The 23,861-nt window shown below is 39.6% G+C and overlaps 3 protein-coding genes across 3 annotated transcripts; 1 reads left to right on the top strand and 2 right to left on the bottom strand.

Moving 5' to 3' along the window:
• The first annotated feature begins 3,950 nt into the window (after positions 1–3,950).
• On the top strand, positions 3,951–6,391 carry LOC139928686 (immunoglobulin kappa light chain-like). The gene is made up of 4 exons (XM_071921306.1): positions 3,951–3,954; positions 4,066–4,429; positions 5,075–5,444; positions 6,386–6,391. The coding sequence occupies exons 1-4, from the start codon at positions 3,951–3,953 to the stop codon at positions 6,389–6,391; spliced, it is 744 nt and encodes a 247-aa protein (XP_071777407.1).
• Positions 6,392–6,396: 5 nt separating this feature from the next.
• LOC139928684 (signal-regulatory protein beta-2-like) lies at positions 6,397–8,483 on the bottom strand. The gene is made up of 6 exons (XM_071921304.2): positions 8,407–8,483; positions 8,023–8,310; positions 7,569–7,916; positions 6,908–7,042; positions 6,741–6,772; positions 6,397–6,525 (listed from the first exon to the last, which is right to left on the bottom strand). Exons 1-6 carry the CDS (start codon positions 8,471–8,473, stop codon positions 6,397–6,399), a joined length of 999 nt encoding a protein of 332 aa, XP_071777405.2. The 5' UTR covers positions 8,474–8,483.
• Positions 8,484–14,622: 6,139 nt separating this feature from the next.
• LOC139928681 (signal-regulatory protein beta-2-like) lies at positions 14,623–17,235 on the bottom strand. The gene is made up of 6 exons (XM_071921302.2): positions 17,159–17,235; positions 16,715–17,068; positions 16,262–16,609; positions 15,596–15,730; positions 15,429–15,460; positions 14,623–15,213 (listed from the first exon to the last, which is right to left on the bottom strand). Exons 1-6 carry the CDS (start codon positions 17,223–17,225, stop codon positions 15,085–15,087), a joined length of 1,065 nt encoding a protein of 354 aa, XP_071777403.2. The 5' UTR covers positions 17,226–17,235; the 3' UTR covers positions 14,623–15,084.
• Between the last annotated feature and the right edge of the window lie 6,626 nt (positions 17,236–23,861).

The raw sequence follows: 23,861 nt of genomic DNA, 5'->3' as shown, positions 1-23,861 counted from the left end.
GGCATCTGGACCTAACATGACACCTGCTATTTGTTTGCAAGCGGGGAGGATGAGTGTCTCCTCTATTGTGTGAGGTTTCTTCTGCTTTGCAATAAGCTCCGCAAGCATATAACTTGCCTCCATCGCCTTATCAGATACTTTCACACAATCCAACAAACGGTCTTGCTGCCTCTGGTTCAGATCCCGCTCTTTTGAAGTAGGCCAAGTTTCTCTCAACGTGGAAGGGATGTTTGGTTTCCAAGTGCCTCTTCAGCTTGCTTGGCACCATGTTAGCATTAGCCAACTTCTCCCGACAGATGACGCACTCGGGCTGAGGGCTGTTGACATCCCCGGTCCAGCTGAAGCCATAAGACAGGTAGCTTTCGTGATACTGTCTACTGACAGTTTTTTTTCTCTTTTCTTTAGGTGGTGCTGGGTCATCTGCACTGGTGGTTAGTTGTGGTTTGCTCCGCACAAGAAAGCGATCCATTTCCCCCGTCATGTATTTCTCTGTTTTAATGTTGTTATCCTCCTTCACACTCCCGCCACAAGCGCACGAATGGCGAAAACTGGGGTTCGCTTTGACGGAAAGTTTTTAAAATAATTTTTTTAGGGTATAGAATTTACCTCTGTATTGGGAAATGAGTGCGTACAAAGTACTGATATAGTAAATTAAAAATTCACTCACAACTTTTTGTATAGTTGTATATTTGCAATAATAATGTATGGTTGTCACAAAATCCCACGGCACACCTGGACTTGCCTCACGGCACACCAGTGTGCCGCGGCACACCGTTTGGGAACCACTGCTGTACACCATGCGTACACAGACTTTTATGAGTCTGCTGAGCTGAGTGTGATATAGCAAGGTGGCAAAGAGAAAAAATTTGGGCACCATTTTATTTGAAGCCTTAATCTTTTCAGTGCAGCACAGTAGCCTGTTAGGTCTCAATAGAGTTGCATATCATAACATTTATAGATGTGTGCGTTTAACATCCTAAAGTAAATAGGTTTACACATTGTCACCCAAATTGTACAGTGATGTGGGAAATAGAATAATGCACATCCGATCATAGATTAAACCTACTCGTGTTATCTATCAATACACTATTACTCTCACAATATATAGCTGTGCATAATGATGCAAGGGCTGCTTTGGCGCTGTTAGAGAATGTTGCCTGATTTTCTGTCCGTTTATGTCCAAACCAGGTAAAACAGTGCTGTGTTGACATTTATTCATAACTAATGGTGGGAACAATGCGTTAACACCACGTAAGCATAATCTGAAGAAACTACTGCATATGCATATCCAATTCAGTTTTTGTTTTATGTGTCTGGACCCAGGCCTGAAACAGGTGTTTTATTTTATTTTGATTTAAGAGTAACTAAACCCCAAAACATTTTTCAGCTGACAACCGATATATTTGGGTATTTAGTAGTGTTATCGATGGATTCAGGTCCAAATCTTGACATTTTAGTGCAAAGTTGTTAGATTCGATTGTGTTATAAATATGCATTCTACTGGTTGAAATCTGGCTATTGCAATTTAATTTTGTTATTGGCTGATCGGTGCTGTCAGGTGATGTCGTTGTGCCAGCTTTCATCAGCACGCAAACGCCCCCTGTAAAAGCAAAGATCAGTTTAAGGTGTGTTTCCAAGTGCTCAAAGTGCTAGAGTCGACGTTCAGACTGGATGCTACAAATGTGAGACCAACTCATGTTCATCTCAGCAGCTCTCATGCAGGGGCGGAAATCACGGGGGGGACAGGGGGGTCCGGACCCCCCCTTCCTGGGACTAACAGAGAGTTGTCCCCCTCAATATATCATTGTAAACATAACTATATAATTTTAAATAATATAATAATATGCATTGAAAGCACTTGTGCTAATTATAGACGCAAAACAATGCGTTTTTAAGTTTCGAAAGATTGAGTCCCTCTCTCATACGCCTCACAGTGGTTTGGTCCACTGCCTACCTGCCTCCCCGAACCCCCACACACACACATTAGCCCTCGGTACGAGTGTGTGTGGAGGATCTCTGGAAGTGTGTCAGTGGTGGCAGACCTCCAGTAAGTAGCTGAGGTTAACTTAAAACAAAGGATGTGTCAGACATTTTTCTTTACTTCTACCACTCAATAGAATAAAACACATTCACAATTGTAACCAGACTACATTTTGTTCCGTTACCTCGCGGTTGAATCTTGTGCGTCAGCGTGTTGGTACGGAGCCGCGTCTCCTAATGCATGTGTGTGTGTGGAGGCAGGAGGTCTATCCACAATTAAAATCCTCATAACTCGCTGAATTTTCGACCGATTTTCAAGCGGTTTGGTTTGTTACAAATGCCAGACATGTATTTATGATACAGGATACTTGGTTAAATTAAAATGCGGGATTTCATACCAAAATACTTTATCTTTTGTAGATGGTAACAGTAATATTTCTATAATATAATATTTAAGATTAACTTACCCTATGTAATTAGGTTCTAAGTATATTATTTTTTTCTTACTGCATGTAAAATGGCTGCCACTATGTTATTTTGTTCATAATTTTGGAAATAAATGAAGACTTAATTAATAAAAAAGACATAATTACAACAAACATTATGTTCAATATAAGTAAGTTTCTGACAGGCTTCATAGCGTTCTGGACTTTTACACATTGACAGCAAAACATTAGAGATCTGCTTTTTCGGGAAAACAAAATCTAATTAGGCATATATTAGCGTTAGTTCAGTTAATGGGTGTTGCATCTCACCTACTACTGTAAATAACCTGCATGCTGTGTGTGTGTGTGTGTGTGTGTGTGTGTGTCTATTTGTCAGCCAGCCAGGTCAGTTAAAATGGCAGAGAAAAGAAAAACAGACATCCGATCACTTTTCAGTGCACCGAAACGCCAAGTAGAAAGACCCCAGTAATATCAAAGGCAATTTGATAAAATCTTCATAAGAAAGGAATGAAGTGCTTATGGAAATGTTTCATAATGGACCTCTATATACATTTAATACAACAGTACTTTTGGCGGCACCTTTGGTGTCCCCTTCAGGAATTGCTCTTGAGAAATTTTTCTGTTTATTGTCCCCCCCAACAGTGAAATGAAATATCCGCCCTTGCTCTCATGCAACACTGAGGTGGTTCTTCCTGTTAATCATGCCACAGGAAGTGATGTTTACACCCCCCCACCCCACCCTGTGTGGTCACTGTCATAGCAAAACATGACACATAGGAGAGAGACAGACAGACACACACACACACACACACACACACACACACACACACACACATACACACACACTCATATGTAGAACCTGCTTCTACTTGTAACTTGACTTAAGACCCCCATTTAAACTGCACATTCAACCCACTCAGTCCATGATATATGTAGCTTTTATGTGTATCCTGTGGCTTATAAATGTATGGTGCAAATCAAAATGAAACCACTTTTACAAAAATAAAGTAAAAAGAAAAATGCAACTTTTACATTAGTTTTGCAGTATAACTAACTTCAACTGATTCTGAAAACATTCAGGAACAAATTGTTTAAATAGGTTAAGATGTGAGTCTCAGACCTGTAGGATGTGTCAGTCCTGCTCTCAAAATCTGGGTTAGCTCAACTCGCCACAGGGCTATTTTGACATGCCTTTTGTTCTCGAAAACCAAAAGAGTGACAAATGTCTTTGCAGCTACATTTTTGTTACAAAATAGTGTAATTGTCTATATGACAATCTGTAGCACAAAAAACTTAGAATAACTTACATTTCACATGTGCCATATTTATTTATTAATTTCCTATCAAAGCCAAGACGGATGTTCAAAATGAAGTGTCAGCAATGCTCGGCCCTCTTACCAACCAATCACACATAACCCCATTTTTGAGGTGCTGTTTGTTTCTTTCATTCAAAACATAGCGGTTCCTGAGAAGGTTAACACCTTTGAGATGATGGACCTGTATATGATACTTATTCTCTGCGGAATGTGTAAGTTGAACCTTTAGCACTAGACAGGACACATTGAGCCCATTATGCTAATTTTAACGCTAAACCTTGAATATGAGCGTATTCTTATATCATTACATCTTTTTGATCTAGTTCATGTGTCAGCGGTGGCCCAGTCCTCAGCAGTGAAACAGGACAGCGGGGTTATATCAGTCAGTGTTGGGGACAATGTGACTTTACATTGCTTCTATCAAAGCGACGTGGCGATGCACTTCTCCTGGTACTGGCAGACCTTTGGAAGTACACCTCAGCTCCTGTCTACCGTGTATAAGTACGATCGGAAGGACACGTTCCACCCGTTGAAAAAGAAACCTCGCTTCGCTGTGGAAAGGGATGAAGGGATCAATCATTTGCACATCTCTGACGTCCAGTGCTCCGATGCAGCTACCTATTTCTGCGGTAGTTCACACTCCAACGTGGTGGAGTTTGGAGAGGGGGTCTTTCTCAACGTGAAAGGTACTGCACTGTTATTGTATGTTAGACTTTGGATGAAATGTTTGACTCCAGATGTTTCTGCTTTTACTTTTTGGAGAAGTTTGCATTCCATATGATCTTATGATCATAGAAGTCACTCGCAGCAAACTCTCCAGTGTTAATTTAACTGAAAGTGTAAAAATTGACAGTATTCTAGTGTCCACACCCATCAGAATTAATCAAACACTTAAGATAGTTGTCAACACCAGCCCCGGAGCCATATGATGATTGCATTGATGTGCTGCTGTCAGATTAAAACCTAGTGTCTCCATAAACACAGCCTACAGGGATTTATATTTTAAAGAATGTCATTTTCAGTTTGATGACCATTAATTTTGAATTGACTTCATAGGCATCAGTGCCATGTAACTGATTCAGCACATAAAAGACAGTCACGTTTCAATACAGATACATTTATTTGTTTATTCAGATCCACATTAGCTATTACTCAAGGTAAAAGAATGCTAGAAGAATAGAAGAATATCTAAAATAAGATATATTTATTTGCCCAATAAGATAAAATATGATAAAAAATCTTAGAAAGGCCAAACAGAGTTCTATTAGGAATATTACAGTCATTGCTTTCATTTACGTTAAACAGCTTCTCTGCTAATTTATTTCCTGTGGTTTCAGGAACAAACCTCATAGAGATTGTCCAGCAGCCGGTGTCTGAGTCCGTCCAGCCAGGAGCCTCTGTGACTCTGAACTGTACAGTACAAACTGGGACCTGTGATGGAGAACACAGTGTCTACTGGTTCAGACATGGATCTCGCCCAGGAGTCCTTCACATCCATGGGGATCGGTGTAAGGAGATCTCTAAACCAGGGTCTCCTTCACAGAGCTGTGTCTACCGTTTGCAAAAGACAAACCTGAGCTCCTCTGATGCTGGGACCTACTACTGTGCCGTGGCCTCGTGTGGGGAAATACTGTTTGGCAGCGGAAGCAAGCTGCATATTAAAAATGGTGTTGAAGGCTTAACAGCACAGATGAGAATCTTAGTCTGTCTGTCCATCACTAGGAGTGGGATTCTCTTGCTCTCTCTAACCATTTGTTTCTTGGCCTACTTCACTAAGAATTGGAAAACTCAGTGATGCAGAGTCTGGTTTGGAGTATGCAATGTCCAGGTTAAGGTGAATAAGTTCAACAGGTTCAGTTGTAGGTGCAGACTTGCACATTTAAACATTTTTTATTACAGCTGAAATAAAACATGAACAGCAATTACACAGAAGAGTAGGCTAATTACAATGTTATAATACAGACTTATAAAATTGTGTTTATTACATTGCACTCTTCTTTCATTGTGACTGACTCATAAAATTGATTTTTGATGAAGACATTGTCAATATTTGTGTCTATATAAACTGACATTATTCAATAAATATGAAACTTTGAGGAAAAAATGCAAAGAGTTTCTTTTAACATGGTTAACACATGCAATGAAGTTGCATGTGAATGTAGCATTTTAAGCATCTTCATTGACTTAATAATTTAAGAATACCACAATATAGAAAAGTCAGCTAGTTGCTTGCATTATCATTATTATGAAGCTTACAGTAAAGCTGCACTAGGCAAGATGATAATGTAAAAATACTCCAGTCTTAACAACATTAGAACTTCCCAAATGATCACAGACCGGCTGGGTTGGTAAACATGAGCGTGCCGTGGGCAGTTTACTGACATTGCATTATATCATTTCTGGGTTTTGAAGTCCTAAAAATTCAAACAGTTACCTCTCGCTGCCATTTGGAGACGCAAAGGTGCGAAGTTGCCTAGCACAGCTTTAATTACACTGAAGAAGTGCTAAGTGGCTGGCTTGCTCATGTTTCACAAAGTACTTAATAGCGAGGTCTTTGGTCATATTTTAACCTTCTTTATTTAAGAGAGTCAACAAGAGATATACATTTGATATTCATTCTCCCTCATATCTCCACCTGTCCAGGACTAAACCTCTCAGTCCTGTTGACGGTGCCTGACCTCAGAATACAATACAGCGTCTCTACTGTATTTCACTTTGGCTGGCCTGGAGGAGGAGCTTCTGGGAGCCAAATTCACTGCTGCATAGTGAACTGCATCACTAGTCTGAGGAAGACGGAAATGTAAATTAAGTATTACAGACTTGTTCTGACAGTTTGAGACAGAAACATGTAGCAGAAAAAAGACAGGCCATACAAAGTTTACATGTGGCAATGTGGGTGTTGAGCTTGTTACCGAGACACACTATATTACAGTACATAAGAGAACTTTTGGCATAAATGAACAATTTTAGGCAAAAAGAAAAACAAAAATTGCATTACCTGATTGCCTTCAGAAGATCCATCAGTTTCCTCTGAAGAGAGAGTCAAAGATAACTACTGTTAATGCCATTTCTTACAGAATATAAGAGAATGTCACTCTGCATCTGATACAGATGTACAGCTAATGTAGAGCTGATAATGTACTTATAATGCATTGTTTGTAATACCTGTGGGATCTTTGCTCCGACTCTTGCAAAGTGCCCATATAAGTAGAAGTGTTGCTATCCCAAGAACGATGTTTGATAAAGCCAGTGCAACAACAGTTGGACTCAAGTCAAGTGGTGTGGTCAAGGTGGAGTTTCCTTCACAGCAAAGAGAATAAACAAACCTTACTGTTTTTAACTTTTGAATAAAAAAAAACCTGCAAGTGCAATAGCAAAAAGAAAAGCCTGATGTACACTCTCCCAGCATGATTGCGAACATTAATATAAAAAAACTTGTGCGATACACAGAAAAATCGTTGGTGTTAATTAAAGTGAGTGTAAAAATCAACACTCTGCCTGTGTTTATATAAATCCACACCATCAGATTTAATTTAACACTTTTCAGACCGTTTTGACACCCACCCCAGAGCCATATCAGCTCTATGAGTGAAGAAATATATCTCCAGTTAACGCTCCAAATAACTGTCACTGAAAAATCAACATTATGAACACTGGAAAGTTTGCTGTGTACGTATCATTTGAGTTATTAGCTATCTTAAGACATTGGCTCAAAAAATGAGGATGGGGTCATCTGTATTTTTGCATTCCAGGTAATTTCATCCCATCAAAATCCCATATATAGCATCTTGAAATGAAACCCTTAACTTATCTACCTTTGCCTTACTTTTAATATAGAGCTCGGTCCCATTTCCAAACAGGATCTCCCCGCATGAAGCCACAACGCAGTAGTAGGTTCCAGCATCGGCAGAGCTGAGGTTCTTCTTGGGAAGGTTGTAGACACAGCTAGTTTGTTGAGAGCCAGTCTCAGTCTTCTCACATCTGTCATTCTTATTTCCAGAGTAGTAAATCATTTCTGGACCAGAATTGTGTGAGTTTTTCAGCCAAAAGACACTAGTGTATTCCCCTGCACAGTTGCCAGTGTGAACAGAACAGTTGAGAGTTACAGAGTCTCCTGGCTGGACTGACTTAGACACTGGCTGCTGAACAACAGAGTCACTGTTCATCTTTGGACCTTGGGAAAGAAACCAAATGAACTGTGATCACTGTTATGTTCACATTCATGTTAATTTACTTTTGGGATGTGAGTGTTTTAATGGTAAATTGAACAGATACAATACCTTCTAGCATCAAATAGGTTCCTGGTCCAAATTCGATGAAGTTTTGATATACCACTCCACAGTAGTATGTGCCGATGTCGCCCCATGTTGTAGTAGATATGCTCAAGTCATTTTTGTTGCCATGTGTGTCTATTGTTGCCACACGCTGTATTCTCCTCCCAGTAGTTAATTTGTACCATACTATACTTCTTCTAACATTGTTTATCTGACATTCAATCGTAACTGGGTCTCCCAGCTCCACAGTTTGGAAAGAAACAGGCTGAGAGATGTCACTGAACTGTGCCACACCTGAAACAAACAGAAAAGGAGGAAGCCTAAATCATATAATCACATTTGTATGTAGACTCTCATGAAAGATCCCTCAAGTGGAAATTTGTTACTTACGCAGATGACAGATCAGGAAAACATTTAGAAGATAGACCATCTTCTTCCCTGCTCCTTGCTCCATCATTTGTTCTGCTTCTTCTCCACAGCAGTTCTGACTTATTGAAGCGACAGCAGTCTGAATAGATTCATCAAGAGCAACATTGCCTACATCATGCCAGATCTGTCAGGTTTCTGATTGGTTCATCATATTCATCTTGCAGAATACCTGATTGGCTGCCGAGTGGATAAAATCAGTTGGTTAACAATGAAGTAAAAAACATTTTGTTTTCTATGATTAACAGTCCTGGCAGAGTTCAACTTTGTATTGGAAATGGAGCGCTGTTGTCACGTTGTCTCTAAGCCTTGCTTTCTGGATTGAGATGGGCTGAAAAGCATCATGTGTCTGAGAGGCATCTAAAGAAGGAGTGTCATAATTCAGTGTTATATTATTACATTTTGCATTCAATGTTTATCCTATAATTGTCATGTTAATAACATAGTGATAACATATAATGATATAGTATAGTATTACTAAATGGCATTGACTATAGACACTTAAACCACAATAAGAGCCGGTCGAATGGAAAAAGTAGTTAGTTGCATACTCTCCAGAGAAACAGGAAGACAATGATTTAGCTTTTCACAGGAATTAGATAGATATGAGTCTAGATATGAGGTATGAGGTAGACTTTTCAAAATTAAGGGGTTTATTGACCCACAATGATGGTAACAAATAGCTTAGAATATGGGTAACAAATTCAGGAAAAGGTAAAATGACAGAAAAGAACTGTTCTTGGGCCAACTAAAACTGATGCCTGATGATGTCACCAATTGTTGTACTCAATAGAACAGGGGTGCCCAAACTGTTTCGGCCCGCAAAGACGTTTGATTTGGCTCGCCAGAGGAGGGTCAGAAATATGAGATAATCTAGAATAGATAAAAACTTGTGTATAAACACAACACTATATTATTCCAATGGGAAAAATACGTGATTCATATATTTTGTTTCATTATAAATATGTAGCCTAATGATTATAACGTTGCACTGACTGTATTGATAGTTTTCCCACGGCTCAGCCGAGGGCATCGAGGGGCATATTCAGGTTAGGCAGGCAGGCAGTCAGCAGTTAGTAACGCTTCCTGAGATGGCCTCTAGAGGGCAGCTGTGGCTTAGAGATGAGCAACGGGAGACAGAGCCTCCTGTTGTCAAAACTAAAGTGAAACTTAACATTCCACAGTTAGCTCCAAACTCCTAACGCCTAACAGGATTTGTAAACAGTAACCTGATAATCGTCTTCTGCTGTCCTACAAACTTAGCGCTAGGTAACGTTATTACATTGTGGTATTTAAGTAACGTTAGTGGAATTATTGAATTGAATTGAATTGAATTTGAAGTGAACACGCGCCGTGGGCCTGTAGACATACAGGTCTTTAGTTTGTTTTTTCAAGCTCAGGCAGCTTTTATTAAGTTATTATTATTTAGTTTTTTGTTTGGTTTTTTACAGGGAATGTGTTTTTTTTTAACAAATGGAGTACAGTACATAGTCAGTTGTATATACATAATCAAATCACATATTTTTATATATATATATATATATATATATAAAATATATCATCATATAACATAATTTTTGCAACAGGATGCAGTGGGGTTTTTGGGAAATGTGGTCTTAATTTTGAAAAACACAAAAGTTCTGCGTTTTTACATGGCTTTTTCCCATGGCGCAGCCGAGGACCTCACAAGGGAAATGTCATGTCAGTCCGTCAGTCATCAATGCTTCATGAGATGACCTCTAGAGGGCGTCGTTCGCTGCGAGATGCAGTGTTTTCCATACATTGGCTCACCTGTGCACACCGCCACAAAATAAAAAGTTGGTCAATGTATAGAAATAAATCGATCTCTAATCCGTCTGATGTGCACAACACGTCATGTTTGTCATTTGGCGCTGCACAGACTAGTAGACCAGCAGCATTATACTCAATCTGACAGTCTCCTGTTGTGAAAGTGAAACTTAACATTCCATAATTTGTGGTTTGTAACAGTATTTGTAAACAGTAATTTGATAACACGTCTTCTGCTGCCCTCCAAACCTTCATGGTAGGTAACATTATTGCCTTGTGGTATTTAAGTATCGTTAGTGGAATAGAGAGCCTAAGTCCCTCCCCTTCCGCTGTCCCCCATGGGACCTTATTTCGGAAAAAATATGTATGGTAGTCAACGGCGAGAGACAAATAATTGTTTGATCCCGTTTGAATTGTGCCATGACTTACACATATGATGTTTTGTCAATTTAAAAGATAATTTTGCAAGTCAAGAAAGTCGCAGTTTGTTGTAAAACAGTAAAGTAACGTTTAGTTTTGTGTGAAACCGCTCAGTGAACTACATCTCTCGTCTCGCACAATATACGTCACCAACACCAACATGGAACGAAACATAGGAAACACACAGGCATCGAGTTAACGTTAGCGCCCACTGTACTAAAACTATCCTAAACCAGTTTAAATCCATTCTTACTGTCTACCTTCCAGGTTGTGTATAATACTCCTGCTATCTGAGAGGGACTTAGCTTCAGCGGCTCTGGGTAGCTTGTGGAGAGAGGAAGTTACGTCACTTGCGCGACTTTTGGGTGTGTAGTCTTTCTAATTACGTATTTTTACAGTCTTATAGTTCAACAGTTTTACCACAAACTGCGACTTTCTTGACTTGCAAAATTATCGTTTAAATTGACAAAACATCATATGTGTAATTCATGGCACAATTCAAACGGGATCAAACAATTATTTGTCTCTCGCCGTTGACTACCGTACATATTTTTTCCGAAATAAGGTCCCATGGTGGTCCACCGGAAGGGGAGGGACTTAGGCTCTCTATTAGATGATTTAACCGATAACCGTGTGGCAATGCTTCAATGCATTGAATTGAATTGAACTGAACACACGTGCTGTGGACCTGTACAGGATCTGTGCTTGTTTTTTAAACACAATATTTTTCATTTCGTTTTTCAAGTTACCCAGGACATCCAATACATTCAATAATTGGTACATTAAGTCATTTTCAGCCAACATGATCTCACACAAATCCGTGAAATGAACACGAACTCTGAAATGCCGATTTACATGCTGTGGACACGTATTATGGGAAAATAACATTTCTCCACCACAAACTGAATTACGTTCCAAACGTTGGCTAACGGTTAAGTTTAGGCAAGTAAAATAACTTTGGTTAAGGTTAGGGTTAAGGTTACGGTTAAGTTTAGGCAACTAAAACAACTTGGTTAAGGTTAGGGAAAGGGCTTGGTCATGGTTAAATAAGAATGAAAATGTGACTTACGGGTGTAAATGCTGGGAATTGAACTCCGTTCAGCGGCAACGACCAGGGGCCAGATGTATAAATGATGCCCACACACAAAAAGAATGCATATGCTGCTTTCCACACAAATTGTTATTTATAGGTGCCATGAGAATGAGTGTACCTCCATGGATGCTGTACACCATGCGTACACAGACTTTTATGAGTCTGCTAAGCTGGGTGTGATATAGCAAGGTGGCAAAGAGAAAGAATTTGGGTGACTCTTTTCAGCGCACCATAGTAGCCTGTTAGGTCTCAATAGAGTTGCATATCATAACATTTATAGATGTGTGCATTAACATCCTATGTTTTATAGCACAAGTAAATAGGTTTACACATTGTCACCCAAATTGTACAGTGATGTGGGAAAAAGAAACAACGCACATTGGATCATAAATTAAACCTATTCATGTTAAATATCAATACACTATTATGGCTCACAATATATAGCTGTGCATAATGATGCAACGGCTGCTTTGGCGCTGTTAGAGAACTTGCCTGACCCATGATGATGATTGGCGTTTATGTCCAAACCAGGTCAAACAGGGGTGTGTTGACATTTATTTATGATTAATGTTGGGAACAATGCGTAAACACCACGTAAGCATAATCTGAAGAAATTACTGCATATGCATATTCAATTCAGTTCAATTTTGTGCAGACAGATTTTACTATTAGTTGATCAGTGCTGCCAGGTGATGTCGTTGTGCCAGCTTTCGTCAGCACGCAAACGCTCCCTGTAAAAAGCAAAGATCAGTTTAAGGTGTGTTTCCAAGTGCTCAAAGTGCTAGAGTCGACGTTCAGACTGGATGCTACAAATGTGAGACCAACTCATGTTCATCTCAGCAGCTCTCATGCAACACTGAGGTGGTTCTTCCTGTTAATCATGCCACAGGAAGTGATATGTTTACACCCCCCCACCCCACCCTGTGTGGTCAATGTCATAGCAAAACATAACACATAGGAGACACACACACACACACACACACACACACACACACACACACACACACAAAGACTCATATGTAGAACCTGCTTCTACTTGTAAGTTGACTTAAGACCCCCATTGAAACTGCACATTCAACCCACTCAGTCCATGATATAGGTAGCTTTTATGTGTATCCTGTGGCTTATACAAAAATAAAGTAAAAGTAAAAATGCTACTTTTGTATTAGATTTGCAGTATAACTAACATCACCAACTGATTCTGAAAACATTCAGAAACAAATTGTTTAAATAGGTTAAGATGTGAGTCTCAGACCTGTAGGATGTGTCAGTCCTTCTGTGCTCAAAATCTGGGTTAGCTCAACTCACCACAGGGCTATTTTGACATGCCTTTTGTTCTCAACCCCCTCCCCCAAAAAGTGACAACAATGTCTTTGCAGCTACATTTTTGTTACAAAATAGTGTAATTGTCTATATGACAATCTGTAGCACAAAAAACTTGGAATAACTTACATTTCACATGTGCCATATTTATTTATTCATTTCCCACTCAGGCCAAGACGGATGTTCAAAATGAAGTGTCAGCAATGCTCGGCCCTCTTACCAACCAATCACACATAACCCCATTTTTGAGGTGCTATTTTTTTCTTTCATCGAAAACATAGCGGTTCCTGAGAAGATTATCACCTTTGAGATGATGGACCTGTATGATACTTATGCGGAATGTGTAAGTTGAACCTTTAGCAGTAGACAGGGCACATTGAGCCCATTATGCTAATTTTAAGGCTAAACCTTGAATATGAGCATATTGTTATAGCATTACATCTTTCTGATCTAGTCAGCACATAAAAGACAGTCACATTTCAATACAGATTCATTTATTTGTTTATTCTGATCCACATTAGCTCGTACTCAAGGTAAAAGAATACTAGAAGAATAGAAGAATAGCTAAAATTAGATCATATTTATTTGCCCAATATGATAGAATCTGATAAAAATCTTAGAAAGGCCAAACAGAGTTCTATTAGGAATATTACAGTCACTGCTTTCATTTACGTTAAACAGCTTCTCTGCTAATTTATTTCCTGTGGTTTCAGGAACAAACCTCATAGAGATTGTCCAGCAGCCGGTGTCTGAGTCCGTCCAGCCAGGAGCCTCTGTGACTCTGAACTGTACAGTACAAACTGGGACCTGTGATGGAGAACACAGTGTCTACTGGTTCAGACATGGATCTCGCCCAGGAGTCCTTCACATCCATGGGGATCGGTGTAAGGAGATCTCTAAACCAGGGTCTGCTTCACAGAGCTGTGTCTACCATTTGCAAAAGACAAACCTGAGCTCCTCTGATGCTGGGACCTACTACTGTGCCGTGGCCTCGTGTGGGGAAATACTGTTTGGCAGCAGAAGCAAGCTGCATATTAAAAATGGTGTTGAAGATCTAACAGCACACATGAGAATCTTAGTCTGTCTGTCCATCACTAGGAGTGGGATTCTCTTGCTCTCTCTAACCATTTGTTTCTTGGCCTACTTCACTAAGAATTGGAAAACTCAGTGATGCAGAGTCTGGTTTGGAGTATGCAATGTCCAGGTTAAGGTGAATAAGTTCAACAGGTTCAGTTGTAGGTGCAGACTTGCACATTTAAACATTTTTTATTACAGCTGAAATAAAACATGAACAGCAATTACACAGAAGAGTAGGCTAATTACAATGTTATAATACAGACTTATAAAATTGTGTTTATTACATTGCACTCTTCTTTCATTGTGACTGACTCATAAAATTTATTTTTGATGAAGACATTGTCAATATTTGTGTCTATATAAACTGACATTCAATAAATATATTTTGAGAAAAAATGCAGTTTCTTTTAACATGGTTAACACATGCAATGAAGTTGCATGTGAATGTAGCATTTTAAGCATCTTCATTAGCTTAAGGATTTAAGAATACCACAATATAGAAAAGTCAGCTAGTTGCTTGCATTATCATTGTTATGAAGCTTACAGTAAAGCTGCACTAGGCAAGATGATAATGTAAAAATACTCCAGTCTTAACAACATTAGAACTTCCCAAATGATCACAGACCGGCTGGGTTGGTAAACATGAGCGTGCCGTGGGCAGTTTACTGACATTGCATTATATCATTTCTGGGTTTTGAAGTCCTAAAAATTCAAACAGTTACCTCTCGCTGCCATTTGGAGACGCAAAGGTGGAAGTTGCCTAGCACAGCTTTAATTACACTGAAGAAGTGCTAAGTGGCTGGCTTGTTCATGTTTCACAAAGTACTTAATAGCGAGGTCTTTGGTCATATTTTAACCTTCTTTATGTATGAGAGTCAACAAGAGATATACATTTGATATTCATTCTCACTCATATCTCCACCTGTCCAGGACTAAACCTCTCAGTCCTGTTGACGGTGCCTGACCTCAGAATACAATACATCGTCTCTACTGTATTTCACTTTGGCTGGCCTGGAGGAGGAGCTTCTGGGAGCCAAATTCACTGCTGCATAGTGAACTGCATCACTAGTCTGAGGAAGACGGAAATGTAAATTAAGTATTACTGACTTGTTCTGACAGTTTGAGACAGAAACATGTAGCAGAAAAAAGACAGGCCATACAAAGTTTACATGTGGCAATGTGGGTGTTGAGCTTGTTACCGAGACACACTATATTACAGTACATAAGAGAACTTTAGGCATAAATGAACAATTTTAGGCAAAAAGAAAAGCAAAAATTGCATTACCTGATTGCCTTCAGAAGATCCATCAGTTTCCTCTGAAGAGAGAGTCAAAGATAACTACTGTTAATGCCATTTCTTACAGAATATAAGAGAATGTCACTCTGCATCTGATACAGATGTACAGCTAATGTAGAGCTGATAATGTACTTATAATGCATTGTTTGTAATACCTGTGGGATCTTTGCTCCGACTCTTGCAAAGTGCCCATACAAGTAGAAGCGTTGCCATCCCAAGAACGATGTTTGATAAAGCCAGTGCAACAACAATTGGATTCCAGTCAAGTGGTGTGGTCAAGGTGGAGTTTCCTTCACAGCAAAGAGAATAAACAAACCTTACTGTATTTAACTTTAGAATAAAAAAAAAAAACTGCAAGTGCAATACCTAGCAAAAAGAAAAGCCTGATGTACACTCTCCCAGAATGATTGCAAACATTAATATAAAAATACTTGTGTGATACACAGAACAATCGTTGGTGCTAATAAAACTGAATGTAAAAATCAACACTATGCCTGTGTTTATATAAATCCACACCATAATTTAACAGATTTTGACGGTGGTTTTGACACCCACCCCAGAGCCATATCAGCTGTATGAGTGAACAAATATCTCTCCAGTCAACACTCCAAATAACTGTCACTGAAAAATCAACATTATGAACACTGGAAAGTTTGCTGTGTATGTATCATATGAGTTATTAGCTATCTTAAGACATTGGCTCAAAAATTGAGGATGGGGTCATCTGTATTTTTGCAATCAGGGAATTTTATCACATCAAAATTCCAGATATAGCATCTTGAAATTAAACCCTTGTCTTATCTACCTTTGCCTACCTTCACTTTTAATATTGAGCTCGGTCCCATTTCCAAACAGGATCTCCCCACATGAAGCCACAACGCAGTAGTAGGTTCCAGCATCTGCAGAGCTGAGGTTCTTCTTGGGAAGGTTGTAGACACAGCTAGTTTGTTGAGAGCCAGTCTCAGTCTTCTCACAGTTGTCGCTCTTATTTCCAGAGTAGTAAATCATTACTCGGCCAGAATTTTGTGAGTTTTTCAGCCAAAAGACACTAGTGTATTCCTCTGCACAGTTGCCTGTGTGAACAGAACAGTTGAGAGTTACAGAGTCTCCTGGCTGGACTGACTTAGACACTGGCTGCTGAACAACAGAGTCACTGTTCATCTTTGGACCTTGGGAAAGAAACCAAATGAATGTTATCACTGACATGTTCATATTCATGTTAATTTACTTTTGGGATGTGAGTGTTTTAATGGTAAACTGAACAGATGAAATACCTTCTAGCATCAAATAGGTTCCTGGTCCAAATTCGATGAAGTTTTGATATACCACTCCACAGTAGTATGTGCCACTGTCGCCCCATGTTGTAGTAGATATTCTCAAGTCATTTTTGATGCCGTCAAGTTTCACTGAATAACGGTGATTAAATTGATTAAACTGATTGCCAAATTTAATCTGATTTCTTTGTGTGTCTATTGTTGCCACACACTGTATTCTCCTCCCAGTAGTTAATTTGTACCATACTCTACTTTTTATAACACTGTTTATCTGACATTCAATCGTAACTGGGTCTCCCAGCTCCACAGTTTGGAAAGAAACAGGCTGAGAGATGTCATTGAACTGTGCCACACCTGAAACAAACAGAAAAGCAGGAAATCATATAATCACATTTGTATGTAGACTCTCATGAAAGATCCCACAAGTGGAAATTTGTTACTTACACAGATGACAGATCAGAAAAACATTTAGAAGATAGACCATCTTCTTCCCTGCTCCTTGCTCCATCATTTGTTCTGCTTCTTCTCCACAGCAGTTCTGACTTATTGAAGCGACAGCAGTCTTAATAGATTCATCAAGAGCAACATTGCCTACATCATGCCAGATCTGTCAGGTTTCTGATTGGTTCCTCATATTCATCTTGCAGAATACCTGATTGGCTGCCGAGTGGATAAAATCTGTTGGTTAACAATGAAGTAAAAAACATTTCATTTTGGTTTTCTATGATTAACAGTCCTGGCAGAGTTCAACTTTGTATCGGAAATGGAGCGCTATTGTCACATTGTCTCTAAGCTTTGCTTTCTGGATTGAGATGGGCTGAAAACCATCTGAGAGAGGCAAGAAAGAGTGTCATAATTCAATGTTATATTATTACATTTTACATTCAATGTTTATCCTATCATTGTTATGTTAATAAAAATGATAACATATAATGATATAGTATAGTATTACTAAATGGCATTGACTATAGACACTTAAACCACAATAAGAGCCTGGTCGAATTGAAAAAGTTGTTTACTTGCATACTCTCCAGAGAAACAGGAAGTCAAAGGTTTAGCTTTTCACAGGAATTAGATAGATATGAGTCTAGATATGAGGTATGAGGTAGAATGCTCAAAATTAAGGGGTTTATTGACCCACAAGGATGGTAACAAATAACCTAGAATACGGGTAACAAATTCAGGAAAAGGTGAAATAAACAGAAAAGGTTTTTTACAAAAACAACTGTTCTTGGGCCAACTAAAACTGATGCCAGGTGATGTCACCACCTGTTGTACTTGATAGAAGGTGGCATCACCTGGCACCAAAGATCAGCCAATAGAAAATTGCAATTTCAGTATCCTGCTATTTACCATTAGATGTCAGGCTTTACCCAGATTTGAGTTTGGGGTTTAGTTGCCCTCCATCTCCACGAAGGCTGGCAGCCTCTACAGGCCTCTACACTGCATTTGACACTGGGTGCCACTATTCTATTCTAACTGCATAGTTTAAACTGTCAGCTTTTAGCTTACCTGGTCAGAATGCATTGGGTCTTATTTTTCTTCGTGATCTTCAAAACAAATGCTGGGGAGGTGAAGGGGGTGGGGGGTCAAGTAGCAACATCCTCTTTGCAACAGGATGCAGTGGGGTTTATGGGAAATGTGGTCTTCATTTTGAGAAACACAAAAGGTCTGTGTTTTTCCACAGCTTTTTCCCATGGCGTACCTGCGGGCATCGGGAGGCAAATTCAGGTCTGTCAGTCAGTCAGTTGTCAGCGCTTTGTGAAATGGCCTCTAGAGGGTTTCTTTTCCTGCGAGATACAGTGTTTCCCATACATAGGCTCATATGTGTACACCGCCACAAAATAAAAAGTTGGTCAAATTGATCTAAATCTATCTCTAATCCGCTTGATGTGCACAAAACGTCACGTTTGTCATTTGGCGACCCGCAGACCAGTAGACCAGCAGCATTGTACTCCATCTGACAGTCTCCTGTTACTGAAACTAAATATTCCACAATTTTTAGTAACGGTAGTTGTAAACAGTAATTTGATAACACGTCTTCTGCTACCATACCAAATTTTAAAGGTAGGTAACATTATTACCTTGTGGTATCGTTAGTGGATTTAGGTGATTTAACTGATAACCGTGTTGCAGTGCTTCAGTGCATTGAACTGAATTAAATACATGTTTTGGGCCTGTACAGGATATGCACTGGCTTTTTAAAATCAGTATTTTTTATTTAGTTTTCAAATTTAGCCAGTACATCCAATATATTAAATAATTGGTTGGTTGACATTCAGTCATTTTCAGCATACATAGCCAGAACTTCCTACCCACGCATCCCAATCCCAGCCCATCCTCCCTTCTGTCCGTTCTAGCTCAACCCAACCCCACCTCCAAGAAGGAAACGGATAAAGGCCAATGTCCACAGGCACATCCGAATTTATTGGAATGTACAGCACTGAATGCAAAGGCTCTGTGTTTGCTCCAACACGCATATCTAAATACCAGATCAAAAACGTATCTGGTGGACCATGAAAAATAAAGGAAAAGGGAGAGAGAGAAAAATAAAAAGGTACGAAACGAAGTACACGGGCCAGTCGCTTAGTTGATCATAAGTACGACAATTCAGTTTTCACTAGGGGGAGTCATCAGCAGAGCATTTGGTCAAGGTGCTTTAAAAGATTGCCACGTCACCCTGCTGGCATGCAGGTTATTTGAAAGCAGTTAACGGTATAAGTAGTAATAATAATAATAATAATAATAATAATAATAATAATAATAACTTTACTTATATAGCACTTATTAAAAACAAAGTTACAAAGTGCTTTACAAAAGCAGATTAACAACCAATAAAAACAACCCAAAGTAAAAAGGAAAGTAAAACAACATGAGACATGCAAATTTAAAACAAAAGAACATAAGAGCAATGAATCAAGTATTAAAAGCAAGTCTAAAAAAGTGAGTTTTGAGAAGGGATTTGAAGGAGGCTACTGAGTTTGCCCGCCTGATATCTGTCAGGCTGTTCCAAAGGGAAGGTGCCCTAATAGCAAACACACGATCACCTAGTCTTTAGCCTTGACCGAGGAACTGTCAGAAGGGCCTTGCCAGAGGATCTCAGGCTGTGCTCTGCATCGTATGGGGTTAAAAGGTCTGTGATGTAAGAGGGAGCTAGACCGAGCCGTGCTTTAAAAGTAATCAATAAAATCTTAAAATCAATTCTAAAACTAATGGGTAGCCAATGAAGGGAGGCTAAGATTGGGGTGATTTGTTCAAATCTTCTTGTACGAGTTAAAAGTCTGGCTGCTGCATTTTGGACTAATTGTAGACATGAAAAGTTTTTCTTATTGAGGGTGGAGTATAAAGAATTGCAGTAATCTAGGCGAGAGAAAATAAAAGCGTGGGTAACTTTTTCTAAATCAGCATAATTTTAAAATGATTTAATTTTAGAAATATTTCTAAGGTAAAAGCAAAACTGGTAAAACCGGTAAAAGCAGGACTGGACAACGTTTTTCACCTGTGTGTTGAAGCTAGTCATTATCATTATCATTATCAAAGAAAACTCCCAGGTTCCGGGCTGAGGACTTAACGTTAGCAGCTAAAAAACCAAGATGTTGTTGAATTGTGGTTGTGATGGAAGGTGGACCAAACAAGGTGATTTCAGATTTATTGTCATTTAACTGTAAGAAGTTTTGAGCCATCCAGCATTGTAAATCTCAGAGGCATTCCTTAAGAGATGAGAAGATGAAACTGTGTCACCTAAACTAACTGAAAACTGTCTGTTTGAGAAATAAGAGGAGAACCAGTTAAGAGCAGAGCCAGAAATGCCTATTAAATGATGAAGGCGGTCAATGAGAATCGAATGGTCAGCACTAAGGTCAAGGAGGATTAGAATGGAGCATTGTCCTGAGTCAGCTGCTAAAAGAAGGTCATTGGTAACCCGAAGAAGAGCCGTTTCTGTGCTGTGGCATGGGCAAAAGCCAGATTGAAATTTTTCAAAAAGGTTATTTGTAGTCAAATGCTCACACAGCTGGTTGTACACAACTTTCTCTAAAACTTTGGATAAAAGTTTGGAGATAGCTCTAAAATTACTAAGAACAGAGGAGTCAAGTGTAGGTTTTTTTTAAGAAGCGGTTGGGTAAGATCATGCTTAAAATAAGGAGGCACTGAGCCTGAAATGAGGGAACTATTAATAATAGCTAAAATACTAGGGCACACAGAGTCGATGACCTCTTTGAGCAGCCTTGTAGGAACAATATCTAGGGGGCAAGAAGATTTCATATGCATTATGATGTTCTTGAGGTTTTCTACAGATATAGGATCAAATGAGTCAAAACTGACCTCTTGGTTGAAGATGCCGGTATCAAGGAGAGCACATGCAGGAGTGAATATTTGATTCCGTATATCTTCTCTTGGTAAAAAAAATGAACAGAAATGTTCACAGACCTCAGGAGAATGGTTAAGAGCAGTACTAGAAGGAGCATTGACAACTGTGTTGATAGTGTGGAAGAAAATCTTTGGGTTATGAGAATTTTCTGAGATGAGCCTGGAGAAGGATAGAGCACAGGTTTCCCTAACCTTTACATTATATTCTTTCATGAGATCTTTCAAGTGAATATAGAAAACATTGAGTTTGCAGGATTTCCATTTTCTCTCCACCTTCCTCCGCTCCCTCTTTAGGAAACAGACCACTGGATCAGTCAACCAGGAGGAAAAAATGTTTTTGCTTAATTTTGAAGGGTACCAAAGTGTCTATGGTGGTCTGGCAAACGTCATTAAAATTATTCAACAAGTCAGCTGTCTGATGAGAGGGGGAGGAGTAGGTAAGAGAGGAGAGGAATACATGGGAGAATTCAACAGGTGTGAGGGGCCAATGGGGCGGAAACGAATGGGAGCAGATTTGATCCTAGAGGGGACATGACACAACAATTCAAAACTAATACTGGAGTGGTTAGAGATTCCTCTATCTAAAACCTCTAGATTCTCGAGACTCAGACCATGAGATATAATAAGATCTAGAATATGTCCCTGATCATGTGTTGGCCCAGAGACATGAACTGACAAGTTAAAAGATTCAAGTAATGTTAAGAAGTCCCGGTCAAAGGTATTGTCAGGGCAACAAATGTGAATATTAAAATCACCAAGAATAAGGATTCTGTCATGATTAGGCATTATTATGGAAAGCAGTTCAGCAAGGCGGTAGACTAGTACACAGGGCACAGGGTTACATGCTAGCTTGTTACTGTGAATAACAGCCACTCCCCCTCCCTGGCCAGAGGGTCTAGGATTGTGGAGGTAGGAGAAATTGGCGGGGGTGGGGGTGGGGGGGAGAGCTTCATTAAGGGCACCACAGTAGTCTTTTGGTTTAAGCCAGATTTCAGTCGGCATCAGGATGAAGTGATTAAATCATTGCAGATAAAAGATTTATTGTTCAGGGATCTAACATTCTGTAACATTAACTTGATAACAACAGTTTCTGATGCAACTGGAGTTATGTTTTGGAGGAGAATACTGATTAGAGTGGCTGGATTTCCAGACCTGAAACCTGGCCTTAACAAAGAGCTGGTGTCTAGGCCTGCTAGTGAGCACTGGGATATGAGCAGGATAGGATAGGGGTACAGGGTCAGCATCAATAGGGGGTGGGTAGCTATTGTCTCCTATCCTCCCAACATCTCAGTCAAGTTGCATTTTTGAAGTAAAATTCGTGGATAAAATCATGGTGCCGAAGTGGTTTGGGTGGAGCTTATCTTTTTTGTATAAATCCTTTCTGGTCCAGAAACTATTAAAATGGTTAACATAGTCATGGCCTGTTGCAACACAATAGTTAAGGAGCCAATTGTGCAGCCCGAAAATGCGGCTGAATTTTTAATTTTTTTTTCCGAGTTTACCAAGACTCTCAATGGTTTCCACTAAAATCTCAAAATCCTGTTTCAGCTTGACTGTCATTAATGCCAACATGCACGATTATGGTGTGAGCGGTTGAGTGGAGATCTGTGACAGCAGGAATAAGTTCAACCAGATCTAATATTTTGGCACCAGAAAGACAGTAGTTTAAACCACCAGGCAATTCCAGGAATCTAATGATGGAATCGCCCACAAGCAGAAATTGTGGCTTTTCATCTAAACAGTCACCACTGTAAACGGATAGTTTGGGGTAAAGGTCAATTGGTCCGGGGGCAGGATTTACTGTGACACCGGAATCGCTCACGCTGACCATGCTGCTATCCACCGCGGGCTTGAGCAACGTCTGCAATGGGAGAGAAGCCGCAAGGCTTTCATTGATAATAGTAATGTGTACAGAGAAATTAGTCTGATTCGTATCTGTATTCCGGTGGCGGTGGGGGTGGGGGTGGGTGGCGGGGCCACGCATTCAGACTGCATTTACTCAATGCAGGATCTAAATGGTTGCCATGGCATATCTAATGTTTTTTCCAGCTTCATAAACCGCATCATATCTCTAAACCATTGTATGGGTGTTGGGAGGACAACATGCCCCACTTCATAAGTATGGCACATTGAGCAATTAAGGTAGTAAACAATAGTTTCACGGCCAGAGTTATTCAAAATAACGTCTTGTGTAATTATACCAAATAAGGCAGGGAGAAAGTGGTTTGTTGGTGAGTGTTTCATATATCACCTGCCAATTGTTGGAGTTAGGGACAGGCCAAGAACATATGCACTAATGTGGCAGTGGCCTGCCACATGTCAGGTCTTGGTCAGGTTTAATTTGTGACAATTTAGCCTTAGGCCCAGAACATAATGTACTAATGTGGTCTTGGTCAGGTTTGCTTTGCAACAATTTAGCCTTAGCCTAACCAGTTAAGGTGATGAACTATCTATTATGTTTTTTTGCTTTCTTGTATAGTCACAGTGAAGAGAGACAGGAAAGACAGGGCAGAGAGAGGGGATGAAATGCAACAAAGGATCTGGATTGAAACCCGTACCGCTGCGATTAGGACTTATCCTAAATGGTACACGCTCAACCGGTTGAGCCACCAGGTCGCCCCGTGATGAACTTAAACTTTCTTCTTACAGTCTTAAACTGTTTGATGACGCGTTTCATAAAAATAGAGGTGATGTGTTTCCCCTCCAACAGCCCAAAGGGGGTTTGAAATCTCAACCCTTCCACCCTCTTTTTTTATTACAGCTGAAATAAAACATAAAA

Source organism: Centroberyx gerrardi, chromosome 23, assembly GCF_048128805.1.
Source record: "Centroberyx gerrardi isolate f3 chromosome 23, fCenGer3.hap1.cur.20231027, whole genome shotgun sequence".
In the NCBI taxonomy this organism is placed as follows: domain Eukaryota; kingdom Metazoa; phylum Chordata; class Actinopteri; order Beryciformes; family Berycidae; genus Centroberyx; species Centroberyx gerrardi.
Note: the sequence above shows the minus strand (reverse complement) of the source record. Positions and strands in the feature narration are given on the sequence as shown.

Coding starts and splice junctions, on each gene's coding strand:
- LOC139928686 (XM_071921306.1), top strand. Junction 4,430..5,074: donor GTCTTTCTCAACGTGAAAGG/TACTGCACTGTT, acceptor ATTTCCTGTGGT/TTCAGGAACAAACCTCATAG.
- LOC139928684 (XM_071921304.2), bottom strand. CDS start 8,473: ATGATGGAGCAAGGAGCAGGGAAGAAGATGGTCTATCTTCTAAATGTT. Junction 7,917..8,022: donor AACCTATTTGATGCTAGAAG/GTATTGTATCTG, acceptor TTCTTTCCCAAG/GTCCAAAGATGAACAGTGAC. Junction 7,043..7,568: donor GACCGAGCTCTATATTAAAA/GTAAGGCAAAGG, acceptor TTTGCTGTGAAG/GAAACTCCACCTTGACCACA.
- LOC139928681 (XM_071921302.2), bottom strand. CDS start 17,225: ATGATGGAGCAAGGAGCAGGGAAGAAGATGGTCTATCTTCTAAATGTT. Junction 16,610..16,714: donor AACCTATTTGATGCTAGAAG/GTATTTCATCTG, acceptor TTCTTTCCCAAG/GTCCAAAGATGAACAGTGAC. Junction 15,731..16,261: donor GACCGAGCTCAATATTAAAA/GTGAAGGTAGGC, acceptor TTTGCTGTGAAG/GAAACTCCACCTTGACCACA.